General features: G+C 46.1%; 1 protein-coding gene across 2 annotated transcripts in view; it reads right to left on the reverse strand.

The window, feature by feature from the left end:
- Positions 1–249: 249 nt before the first annotated feature.
- Positions 250–13,517, reverse strand: part of zgc:158766 (uncharacterized protein LOC100009641 homolog) — a 56,948-nt gene continuing 43,680 nt past the window's right edge. For both annotated transcript variants that reach the window (XM_060052971.1, XM_060052972.1), the window contains exons 15-23: positions 13,028–13,277; positions 8,682–8,771; positions 8,230–8,454; positions 7,740–7,910; positions 7,439–7,616; positions 7,151–7,267; positions 6,610–6,891; positions 1,721–2,256; positions 250–701 (exon numbers count right to left, since the gene is read on the reverse strand). In XM_060052971.1, the coding sequence (XP_059908954.1) occupies positions 696–701; positions 1,721–2,256; positions 6,610–6,891; positions 7,151–7,267; positions 7,439–7,616; positions 7,740–7,910; positions 8,230–8,454; positions 8,682–8,771; positions 13,028–13,277 (1,855 nt within the window). In that variant the 3' untranslated portion in view covers positions 250–695. The remainder of the gene's footprint in view (positions 702–1,720; positions 2,257–6,609; positions 6,892–7,150; positions 7,268–7,438; positions 7,617–7,739; positions 7,911–8,229; positions 8,455–8,681; positions 8,772–13,027; positions 13,278–13,517) is intronic.

The following is a 13,517-nucleotide window of genomic DNA, read 5'->3' on the forward strand; positions in this document are numbered from 1 at the left end:
GCGCTCGTAGCTTGGCTGTGGTTATCATATACCCGGGCCGTGTGGTAAATTAAGGTTACGCTTTCTTCCAACAATGAGAAGGATAAACTATTTCCACGCAGTAGCGATGCTTAACATTGAACGTGCTTTCATGCAGACAATAAATTGTGCTCTTTGTATGTATATACAAATATATATAATATTGTATTAGGTATTATTCAGGCTCATCTTTGTTGTCTCAGCAATATTTAATAAACATTCAAAACGGTGTTGACATGAAATATTTATTTTATCTTAAAACATTTTGAATACTGTACAGACTTACAAAATGAACTGAGAATGACACATGAAAATGCTTTTTATAAACAGAATCTTAAAGTTTGAATGCAGAACTTACTGTGCTTCCTCCGTTTTGCAAAATACTAAATAAAGGCTCATCTACAATATAAACATTGCCACATAATTACAGCAGTAAATTCAAACAAATATGCAAAACATGACGTACCATTTCCATCAACTTTAATACTCTTAAGTATTAATTTACACCTTACGGCATGAACAATAAATGCCATTATCAAGTCTTAAGGTATGTGAGATCAGCTATGAGTCTCAGTGCTCAGCAGACATTGTCTTTCCAGCCTGTCCTCACTTGCTTCCCATCTTCCAATTTGCTGTTGAACGTTTTCACTGTGGCGCTTTGAACGAGTGTCTCCATCCTAGAGCTGAAATGGAGGAGAAAAAGGATGGTTCATTTCTTAAAGTGATATTAAAATGATAAAAAATAAAGTTAGATTTTTTTCAAGTGATTTGAAAGCTAAATGTTAGTTTATAAAAACAATTAAAACAATGACTAATGGACTAGGAGAGGACGTGATATAATTCAGTGTCCGATTATTTAGGATTATATTTGCGATTCCTGTAGTTTTATGGTTGATTTGGCTCTAGTTGGCCTACTATCTGGTGATAATGGTACAACCACGATAATAAAGATCTCAACAATTATTATAGTCAATACTTCATCTACAATCTACGTTAAATATCTAACTAAATATATAGTTTACTGCAGGTATTTCTATCTGTTAAAGTGTGATATTAGACACTTTTCATACTTAAATGTAACTATGGACTGACCTAGATAAAAATGTACGTTATTTTCTATCTTTTAAGAGTATATAGTGCTGAAAGCCGAATTTGAGCATGAAACTACTTGAAGCTGTATAATTGTAATTAAAGTAAGTACATAATTTAAAATAACAATAATGGACAATAGAGAAGGTGCATTATGCAGACTTTAAAGATACCAAGAACATTAAAGGAAGAAGGAATCATAGAGCACAGCACCCAGAGGCTTCACAAACAGAACAAACACCGGCCACCTATCAGAGAACAGAGCCCTAACAGCCAAGCTAACCCCAGCTGCGGCCGTGCTCGCATGGTACACACACCTTTTTTTTATTTTCACACATCTAAATCAGGAAATCCATAGTTTCCAAGCGCTGTTAAACGTGTGAACAGAGCGAGAAGAGACAGAGAGTCTGCGACTGGGTAGACCACTTACTGAACTAAACCACCAACCTGTTAGATTCACTAGTGAAATAAAATTTGAACTTGTAATGCCTTTACATACAAAATTTATGTGGAACCTAAGATAGTTATTATAGTTATATAATTGTTACAAGACATAATAGATACAAGATTCTCAGGATTGAATAAGAAGGAAAGAAGCGAGACCCGGACTCACTGCGGTGATGTACTTGGTCACAGGGCGTTGGAGGTCAGCGTCCCTCTGGAACAGGGGAGTAGCGGGTGTGAGGGAGTGTGTGGGAGAGCACAGAAACCCGGAGGAGGAGATAGCCTCGGCCTCGTCTTTGTTGTGGTTGTTGTAGGATTCAGCGCCGAATGGGAGGGCAGGGGCGGGGGACCCCATGACGCCGTGGTCCCCGGGGGGGCCCATGACGCCGTGGTCCCCGGGGGGGCCCATGACGCCGTGGTCCCCGGGGGGGCAAATGACGCCGTGGTCCCCGGGGGGGCAAATGACGCCGTGGTCCCCGGGGGGCCCCATGACGCCGTGGTCCCGGGGGGGGCCAATGACGCCGTGGTCCCCGGGGGGCCCCATGATGCCGTGGTCCCCGGGGGGCCCCATGACACCGTTGTCCCCGGGGCGGCCAATGACGCCGTGGTCCCCGGGGGGCCCCATGTCACCGCGGTCCCCGGGGGGGCGCGTGATGCCGTGGTCCCCGGGAGGCCCCTGGAGGCATGCCTCAGGGCCCTCAGTCACTAAGACAGAGAGAGACACATCAGCACCATGAGGGGAACATCAGACATATGGAGAACTTTCAACAGCAAAGACGCTATTCAGTGGAAGACTAGGAGGCTGAAAGTAATACAAATGAAAATGATAAACATATGCATATACATAAGTATATATATATCAGTGGAGGCTTCTCCAGTGAGGAGACGGAGGAAGATCCTAAATGCCCTTATATATGACTACTTTAATGCCTTTGTATATGTAATGTTCGTTTCCCTGGGTAAAGGGACATTAGCACCCCCTACCGCCTATTGACAATTACTGCTGGAGGACGTTCCTCCCTCAGCCTCCATTGACTCCCATTCATTTCCCCGGCAGTGTTGGCGGCCGGTGAATAACATGGAGTTCAATGGGAGAGAGGAGGAAATTCCTCCTCTGAGTGGGTGTGACTAGCTAAGTGATCTGAATCGCGCCAATGTCTATTCACGAATAGGCTGGAGCCCTGGCTGTGCTGTGCTATGAACCAATAAACAGGAGCCCTGGCTGTGGAGCAGCCCGGAGGGAGGGGTTATCCCCTTGATTCTAGGCTACGAGAACCAATGAACCCGCTCAGTCGTATGCCTCATTTCCACTGAGCGGTGCGCTACTGTTCGTTGCGGTACATTTCGGCTCTGTTCGCTTATATTGGCATTTCCACCGAGAGGTGCGGTTCGGTGCGGCTCGGTTCACATATATTGGCGTTTCCACCGCCAAAAGTTGGGCAAGGTCCCGAAATAAACCCGCTGAGCCTACCTATTTTTTGACACTCTGCTTGGTAACTCTGTTGGGCTACCAAGCCGTCTGAAAGGGTGACAAAAACGTGGAGCTACACACGCCGTTATTCTGAAATCACTTAAAAAATATATCCCGTTTGGTATGGCCAGGTCACTGATATCTTTGCAACACAAACAGCGAGGAGGATTTACTTGATCTATGAATGAAGTCCCTCAATCTTAATTGGCTTAACACATGGCCAACATTCTGAAACAGCCATTAACGTCCACATTTGCCAATGAGACAATGAGCTTCGACTGTTGTACACTACGTTGTTATTTGGATAACCGTTATGCTGTTATGGTGTTATGGTGCATAACACGTTGGGTTCTCTGACGTATCTGGTATTTCGACAACAAGACTCGTAGTGCGGGTTAACTCAGCCATGGTGGAGAAGGAATTGGGGGAAAGGAACTGTGGCTTTTGATTCCCTGAAGTACATGAACCATTGAGGAGAAAGGGATTGTTGCCCGCGATTGTCTCCCGCAGGAGCCCCGCTGCCGCGAGGCACAACCACCTCGGCGCTGCCCGTCTCGGCGCTGCCCGCTTCTGAGACGGTGGTGCCTCGGCAGCGGGGCTCTGGCAGGAGACAATCACGGGCAACAATCCCTTTCTCCTCCATGTCGTGGTTCAATCTAATTCAGATTGATGTGGAAGTGGAAGTGGAAGAACCAGAGACATCGGAGAACCCAATGCAGTCGTTTGAGATTCATAATATCCTCTGGAGGAGCCCAAAGCTTTTGGCCGTGATAATATGTATTATATCATATAGATATCTATGTTTAATATTATATTATTTATATATAAATCTCCAGGACTGTAACACAAGTGTTATTTGGATATCTGGAGTCTCTGATATTTCCACAACGAGACTCGTAGTGGGGGTTATCTCAGGCATGGTTGAGAAGGAATTGGGGGGAAAGGAACTTTGGCTTTGACTCCCTGAAGGACATGAACCGCGACATGGAGGAGAAGGGGATTGTTGCCCGCGATTGTCTCCTGCCGGAAACCCGCTGCCCGGCGCCGTAAGGCACCACCGCCGCGAGGCACCACCGCCGTGAGGCACCACCGCCACGAGGCGACGCGACCGCAACGCACCACCGCCGCGAGGCACGCTGCCGTTTCCGAGGCGGTGGTGCCTTGTCAGCGGGCAGCGGGGATCCGGGCCATGACTGTGTTGACAATCATATGAGACACATTGCTACATTTATGGGGAACACAAACAATTTATTCCAGCACCTGCCACAGAGACATGCTGTGGAATGGCAGGTGTGTGCAGCACAAACAGATGCAGATGCCAGCTCAAGACTCAAAGCGCCTTCCACAGAAGCAGGTAACCTTGGCAGTCATTTCTCATGACCAGAAAGTGCCGCAGTGGCAGCGATCAAAGATGATATCATCCATCCCAAAAGGTGGTCCCTATTTATATAGCAGGACAATGGGTTGATTGGTGTTCAGCTTTGAGCCTGGGATGACAACCCAGTGTTTCCCATACATAGCCCAATGTGTGGCGCAGCGCCACAGAATCAATAGCGAGCGCCACAAATTGATTCTGCTTCTTTTTTTCTTTCTTGTGATTTTTAAATATAAATATCGTTCCGTTCATTCATCTCCTCATAGCACTCTTTCTCCCTGACATTCTCGTTCACACACGTATACGCACACACAGAGACAAGCGCGCATTAATGCCAGTGGTGCGCGGGTACACTTATAAACAGCAGATTCGCCCGCTCCTCCTCTCAACGGGCCTATCAAAGGAAACCCCGAAGCAGTGGTAGTTTTGGCACAGGAAAGACGGTTGGCGCCCGTTTTACCAAAGTTTAGTATGATATACTGTTCGTAACAACTGGCCAAAGTCCCCGTCAGGATTATTTGTCTCTCTCGGAATAGGGAGCTTGACCATGTCTGGAGCCAGGGTTTCGTATCTTGGAAAACAGAAGTGAGGTTGAGCAGTGCCATTTTGTAGCCAACGTGATGTGGGTCGCCCGGTTTTTCCCAGACCCTCTTCAGGATCTGTATTGCAGTTTCTGGAGTGATTTGTTCAGAAGGCCAGGAGAGCAATGCAGCGTTCCAACCTTGAGGAGGTGGATGCTCTAATGAGCACGGTGCAGCCTCAGCCCGGTGGTGAAGGCCGAGGCTGGGGACATTCCGGAGATGGCAGACGGGGGTTCTTGATGTGGTTCTCGATGGTCAGAGAGGTATCAAACTGTATACCCAGGTTTGATAACATGAAAATGGCGATAGGGAAGGCAGCGGTTTTGGTGTTACCATGGTAACATGATGATGTTGATAGGGACAGCAGTGGTTGTGGGTGAAGGGCGTGGTGTACCAAGGTACATGATGATGGTGATAGGATGGCAGTGGTTGTGAGCGAAGAGCGTGGTGTTACCATGGTAACATGATGATGGAGATAGGGATGGCAGTGGTTGTGAGTGAAGGGTGTGGTGTTACTATGGTAACATGATGATGGAGATAGGGATGGCAGTGGTTGTGAGCGAAGGCTTTGGTGTTATCATGGGTTGTTTAGGAGTGCCGACCAGGAGGATTTCTCTTTTGCTGCTGTCCAATAGGAGAGAGTTGTCTGTCATCCAAGCTTTGGTCTCCTGAGGCATTGAGGTGGGTGGAGGCAGCGGGTAGGTTGGGGGTGGCTTCTGGGTATCATCTGAGTAGGTGTGGGGCGATGATATGGCCCACCGACTGGAGGAAGAGAATGGGACCAAGGACTGAGATTTCAGGGAGAGCACCCGTGAGCTGGTGGGCTCAAGACCCACAGTCACCTATAGTGACAACGACAACTCGCACAGTTAGGTAGGACTGGAGGCATGTAAGAGCGGTGCTTGTGGGGCCAACGGAGCCCTGAAGGCGATGGAGGAGAGTGAGGTCGACCGTGCTGAAGGCAGCTCTTAAACCCAGGAGGATCTGGAGGAACCAGTGTGGGCAGCCATCAGGAGGCCGTTGTCACCATGAATAGTCGCAGTGCTGTGTCCTGGCCTGAGACCTGATGGAAAAGCCTTTCCATCAGGTCTTTCATTGAACATTGCAGATGTTTGCACCTATTGGCTGTCCATCGTGTTATCTCATGTCCAAAGAACGAAATAGAGAACCTGAATATAGTAGCTGAAGAATCTAATAATAATCAAGTCGAAGAGGCTCCGTTATCAGCACAGTGTCACTGTGGGAGTGTATGTGGATGATGGCTGGTGTAAGCAACCCGAGCAGGGCTGGTGAGGCTGCACATCTGTTGGGAATGGACTGATCCATGAGCACAGGCTTAACCAGCCACCACCACACACACTCTGGAAGAGGACTCCTGCATGGCAACATGGAGCATCAGGCCATTTATCATTATCAGCAAACCTAACAATAAACCGGCTTCAACACCACCACCATGCCGCCTGTGTCTGGAGGAGCCCAGTAAAGCCAACTAGATGAGTGTGGAAGCTAACGAGTTACAAAAATCAGCTTTGCTACAATCAATTTGTAGATGTCATTTTTAACCTAAACCCTGTGTAGCCCCCCTGTCCTCCGAGGGGCGTTACATGTGGATCCCGAAGCGGGTCACTCACTCATAGAGGAATGCAGGCCTGCGTCCTGCTCCTGCTCGTCCTCCTCGATGCAGTCGTAGGGCCACCAGCCGAACAAGGGCACGCTGCCCTGGGGGTAGGGGTAGGGCTGGGGGGGGTGGGCGGGCGAGGAGTACAGGTGGAGGTTTAGGGAGCCCAGCAGGGAGGAGGAGGACTGGCTGCTGGAGGAGGAGGTGCTGCTGTTGGAGATGGTGGAGTGGGGCCTCTTGAAGGAGAAGGAGTGGTCGAAGGATGACACCGCGATGGACGCCCGCGTTCTACATTCTGTGGTTGAAGAGAGGGAGAGGGAGAGAGAGAGAGAGAGAGAGAGAGAGAGAGAGGGAGAGGGAGAGAGAGGGAGAGAGAGGGAGAGAGAGGGAGAGAGAGGGAGAGAGAGTAGTTGTTTTCTTTAGTATTTTCTATTTATTCACTACTATATTAATAATGTACTAGTTTTATAGAACACATAATACAAAGAAATGTGAGTGAGAGAGTGAAACAGAGGAAAAAAGTAGATTAATATACAGTACAAAACCAAGTGTACCTGATCCCTTCATGATATAGTCAATCGCTCTGTCGCTGATGGCCGCATCGCTGGGCTTGATGTCCATAAAAGGCTTGCTGCCAATGCCCATAGACACCATCTCCTTCATGCGTAGCTCTGCAATTTGAATCAATCCTTCTTTAGATGCACATGGCTCGACAAAGGATGTCATATTAGTCATTACACCGATTTATATTACTATGATAGCTGGCGATACATTGTTAATCATCTGCGTTATGGAGTTAGAACAGCAGTGGTGAAGGACATTGATTGGACTTTAGTTCTAACCCCGGTTTCTGAGCGCCTGCCTCCATAGGATCTTGCCGATGATGGCGGTCCACACGGCCTTGACCTCCAGCGAGCTGGCCTGGAGGACGTACGTGTCCTGGGACTTCCTCCTGCGGAACCAGATCTCGAAGCGCAGGCCGCGGTCGCCCACGCTCTCCGTCAGGCCGATCTCCGCTGTCTGAGCACCACCAAACAAACATCAAACGGACCTTAACACACTTGAACAGGTCGGAGGTAGATCCAGAAAAACATAGAACCTTTGTTCCTGTTTAATACGCTTTGAAAACAGGCAGAATGTGACCTTGAAGGACTGTTTGTAGATGTAGAGGTCGTATCCGCCCTCGATCTTCCTGGTCTTGCTGAAAAGGATAAGGTCCTCAAACAAGAAGACGTGGCGGAGGTATTTCCTGCGTCCGCACCAGACAATGAACTCATCCTGGCACCGGAGCTGGCCCTGCTCCTTCAGGTTCACCTGCACAGGAAGCCGGGTCACCCACATGCGTCATACTAAACAATGGCTGTATGCTGCTGGGATCCTGACCTGTACTGAAGGGTTTGATTGACAGGAGAAAAGTCTACAACTCTGCATTATTAAGTACCCAACCGAAAACACGTTTACAGGCATTAACGCCAAACAAATGTAAATGTTCAACATAATGTTACATTAAATAAGATCATATCAGATAAGCTTGATTTATGTTCATTTATCATATTAGAATCTGTATTTTTTGTGTAAATTATCTTTTGCTTTTTTTGATATATTAATAAAAAGGAAATGCATTGAGGCCTACGTCGCAGCCCTGGATGGCGTCCATAGCCAAGAGGTCGTTGCCATGGCGGAGCTGGAACTTGACCATCTCCTCGGCGGTGCGCAGATCGCTGAGCTCCTGCTCCTCAGACGGGCTGCACTCCTTGATCAGGTCCTTGAGCAGCAGGGCGTACTTGCTCATCCTCTGGATGGGCTTCAGCAGGTAGGAGGCCAGGTCCATCTTGTCCCCAAGTTCCAGCTGCTTGTTCTGGGAGAGGTCAGTAGGATGTTATCGTTGAAGGAGGGGATCAGGGTATTGACAGGTTTACCAACTTTACCATACAATCAAAGGAGGCCATTGTAATTGGAAATGAATTGCAAAAATTTTATGATGAGCACAAGATATTAAATGCAAAATGTATGACATTATTGTGATGAAAGAGGTCTCAGAGGTCCAACATTGACTTTTGGATATTCCCCTGGTCCAGTACTCACTTTAAAGAAGTAGTTTCCATGGCTGAACAGTAGGGTGTCCGACTGGGGCTTATTCTTGCTGTATAGGGCATACATTCCAAACTGATCCTCCTGCACAGAAGAAGTAAGAGTGGGGTCAGAAATAGGTACACATAAACACACAAACACACACACATTTGAGAATGCTGTACCACTTACACTGAGATAAATGCGTTAAAGTCACCTGTTCTATGCTGGTGACATGCTGTCATCAATTTGAGACATTTGGACAATTTACAATGTGGCATGGCATGTAAGTTCAGTGGTAATTAACACGGCTGGATCTGGAGCGAGGGCTAGTGAAGCCATGCTTTACACTGAAATGATCTGGAGCAGGACTAGTGAAGCGATGAAGATCTTAGAACTAGTGAAGCCATCCTTGAGATGATCTGAGGGGTAGAGAAGCCAAGCTTTACACTGAGATGATCTGAGGGCTAGAGAAGCCAAGCTTTACACTGAGATGATCTGAGGACTAGTGAAGCCATGCTTTACACTGAGATGATCTGAGGACTAGTGAAGCCATGCTTTACACTGAGATGATCTGAGGACTAGTGAAGCCATGCTTTACACTGAGATGGTCTGGATGGAGCAGGACTAGTGAAGCCATGAGGATCTGAGGACTAGTGAAGCCATGCTTTACACTGAGATTATATGGGCCCGGTTTCCCGAAACCTTCTAAAAGCCTTCTTAACGCTACGTCATTCGTAACCTCTACTTTAAGTTCAACCTTAACATCTCGCGTGTTTCCCGAAACGTTCTTTGCTACGAATCTCTTACGTACGTCGTTCGTTGGTAAGATTGGTCTGAAGCGCTCGTAGAACCTTCTTAGCTCTACCATAGTGATGGTTCAGCTTCTGACGCTAGTCGCCGCCACTGTACCTTAAGAAATCCCTGTTGCGCATGGAACTGCCACATTGGCAGTGTTGTGTTTCAACAATGGTTTTAAGTCATTCATGAAGAAAATAATTGCTGGAAACACACAAGCAAAAAATAAAAACATAGACATGCAGGATAGCAGTGTTACGAGAGTAGCGTATGTGTGTGTGCGAGAATGGCAGTGCGTGTGTGAGTGACGTCAGCAGCAAGAAAGGTGTAACAGCAGGATAGACCCGCCCGGTTTCCCGATAACGTCCAACCTGGTCTAGGAATCTGTGAATAATATAGGCTATACACACAATATGGGAATGGGAGCGTTTCTCAAACTTTTTTCTGCTCTACAGAACGAAACGAGAGAGCGAGAGAGAGCGAGAGAGAGAGAGAGAGAGAGAGAGAGAGAGAGAGAGAGAGAGAGAGAGAGAGAGAGAGAGAGAGAGAGAACTTCAGCAGGGGTGTGTGCAGATAGTACGCTACAGTGCACCCTATTTATGTATATGTCAAAACCACAAATGCAAAAAAGGGTCAATGCTTTGTATTATGGATACTCCAAGTTTTGCAGCAGATCATATTTAGATATATATATTTATTTATTTATTTCGTATCTTCGAGGAGGTCTGGTGGTCTCCATATATAATAAATAAATAAATAAATATATATTCACGGATCAGCAGTGTCATTAACTTGCATTGGCGCAAAATCCGTGCGCCAATCATGGAAATTCCTGTTTCCTGTGAGATCAGGTTGCCTACGTTTAGACTTATCAAAGTTATTTACCTCTATAGGCGTGGTTCTCGAACGGTCTCTTAGGAGTCTTCTTAGGAGTCTTCTTAGGAAACACTCCTTACGTCGTTCGTTAATGGCGCTGTCCAGAAAGAACGTGCTGAAATCGATTGCTCAGAGATCGAGTTTCCATTTCATGCACATGACATCGTTCTAAAAAGTATTGCAGTCTTTGCGAATTAAACAGTGACCGATTACCTTCTAGTAGGCCTAAAAAATTTTTTGAACCATGGGCGAACATAGCATAGCCTACACTGATTAAAAAATATATATAGAAAATATAGAAAACAGCGGTGGAGATTGAGGCCGTTCAAATTAGGCTATTGATTTTCTGTTTACAAAGGTGTCTGACTTGTTGATTATTTAGGAAAATAGACATTTTGAAATGAAAGCTACATTTTTTAAAGTTTATTTAGCTTATTATATAATACTGTTTATGCTGAGACTGCTTTAATTTTTGTTACCTGTAGGGGTCTGTGTGCGGGCTTTGCACACCACCCGGCCACTGTGTGTTTGTCAGGTGAAAACTAAATGTCAATAAGAAGGAAAGGGAGGTGGTTGAAAAAAGTCTTTCGATCACTAATTACATTCACTTGTTTTTTGGTTATGGTTGATTAGTTTCCCAGTATAATTTCCTTAATTTAGAAGACAGTTTTGTTCATTTTTGATTTGTATAATAAATACAATATTTTTTTTAAGAGACCGGCTTCGAAACTAATTGTAAAAAGACACACCGTGTGAAGATATTGCTTCGTTTTAATGTAATAAGTAATAAGCGGGATAATGTATAGAACTTCGCCGGTCATTAGCGAAAATAATACCCTTCAGCGCGAAGCAAGACACCTCTGCTTCGCATCCGGGTCCGGTTCGCCCTGTCGGGGCTTATTTTCCCGATAATGACCGGCGTCCTACAACATTATCCCTTAAATATATCATATAAGTCCATACCAACACAACGGTTGTGCGTGAGAGACATAGAGACGTACGCTTACCACTTTTGTAAATGCCATATATACAGTACATTCGGATTGCACGATAGGAATAGATCTATTCCGAAATCTAATCAGATCAGAAGTGCCCATGTAAACGCAGCTACTGTCAATGTGGCAGTTCCATGCGCAACAGGGATTTCTAAAAGGTACAGTGGCGTCGACTAGCGTCAGGAGCTGAACCATCACTATGGTAAAGCTAAGAAGGTTCTACGAGCGCTTCAGACCAACCTTACCAACGAACGACGTACGAAAGAGATTCGTAGCAAAGAACGTTTTGGGAAACACGCAAAGAACTTAAAGAAGAGGTTACGAATGACGTAGTTAAGAAGGCTTTAAGAAGGTTTCGGGAAACAGTTCACATCCATAGCCAATTGAGGCCAAAGGAAAAGGCATGTTCGAATTAAGGATGTTGCCTCGGCTGTTCTTTGTTTGGACCTTGGGTTCAGCAAGGCGAGGTCAGCTCGACTAGTTTCCAATCATTTTAAAAACTTGCAACTTCAAGAGAAAATATTGTATTTATTTTACAAATCAAAAATAATAACAATACTGTGTTCTAAATTAAGGAAATTATTTTAGGAAACAAATAAACCATTATAAGAAACGAGTGAACGTAATAAGTGGTCGAAAGACTTTTTTCAACCACCACCTATTTCCCTTGACATTTAGTTTTCACCTGACAAACACACGCTGGCCGGGCGGTGCGCAAAGCCTGCACACAGACCCCTACAGGTAACAAAAAGCAAAGAAGTCTCAGCATAAACAGTATTATATAATAAGCTAAATAAGCTATAAAAAAAATAGTTTTCATTTCAAAATGTCAATTTTTCTATCTATTCTTTTAATCAGTGTAGGTTATGCTATGTTCGCCCATGGTAAAATATATTTTTAGGCCTATTAGAAGGATTTCGAGCAATGTTTTATTCGCAAAGACTGCAATATTTTGCGCATAAAATGGAAACTCGATCTCTGAGCAATCGATTTCAGCATGTTCTTTCTGGACAGCGCCGTTTACGAACAATGTAAGGAGTGTTCCCTAAGAAGACTCCTAAGAGACCATTCGGGAACCACGCCTGTAGAGGTAAACAACTTTGATAAGTCTAGACGTAGGATTCTTCGTAGCGCGCTAAGAGAGAACGTTATCGGGAAACCGGGCCCTGAGGACTATTGAAGCCACGATGATCTTAGGACTAGTGAAGCCATGCTTTACACTGAGATGATCTGAGGACTAGTGAAGCCATGCTTTACACTGAGATGACCTGAGGACTATTGAGGCCATGCTTTACACTGAGATGATCTGAGGACTAGTAAAGCCATGCTTTACACTGAGATGATCCGAGGACTAGTGAAGCCATGCTTTACACTGAGATGATCTGGGGACTAGTGAAGCCATTATGATCTGAGATGATCTGAGGACTAGTGAGGCAATGCCTTACACTGAGATGATCTGAGGACTAGTGAAGCCATGCTCAGAGATCACAACTTTCGTTTAGCATTTTCGGAGAGAAAGTAAACGGCCGTAGATTCACCCCTTGTGAATCACTCAGGCGTCTGTAGAGCAGTATGTAATTCCTCTGGCTTTAGAAGAGGAGGGGGTCGATGTTTAGGCTGTCAGCGTGTTGCCCATGGATGCAGACTGCTCCGGCTACAAGTGTGTGCCTGCAGGAGGTCAGGAGGACTCACGTGTCGGAGGAAGCAGCTGCTGACGGAAAGGGGCGCATGGCTGCAGGACTCCAGCTCCTTCAGGAAGTACCGGCTGTGGAAGTCGCTCAGCTTCTCCACGTTGCCGAACACCGTGCCGCGCTTTCCCCGCAGGTCCTGGGGCAGGTCGGGCCGCTCCATCTCCGGGAAGTAGTGCTCGATTACGTAGTGGAGCGAGCGCACGTAGTCCTGCTCGGTGGCCATCATCTCGTCCATGATGTGCTGGGCCTTGCTGCAGAGGCCATGTGGAGGGAGGGAGGAGAAGATCAGATGCTTTAATGACCGTTAAGGGATGCTTTGTTACTCATGACTATACTTTTTATCCCAAGGATAACAAGGCTGGGCAGGGATACAGTCTTATTCCTTCTGGTCACTTATCGTCATCATCCTGAAATGTAGATAGTAACAACCAGTTAAGTCGTATAAAGCTATGCCGTGACGGGATCTTTATTGAGGGGGGTATTGAAGGAAT

This window comes from Gadus macrocephalus, chromosome 6, assembly GCF_031168955.1.
Source record: "Gadus macrocephalus chromosome 6, ASM3116895v1".
Classification (NCBI taxonomy): domain Eukaryota; kingdom Metazoa; phylum Chordata; class Actinopteri; order Gadiformes; family Gadidae; genus Gadus; species Gadus macrocephalus.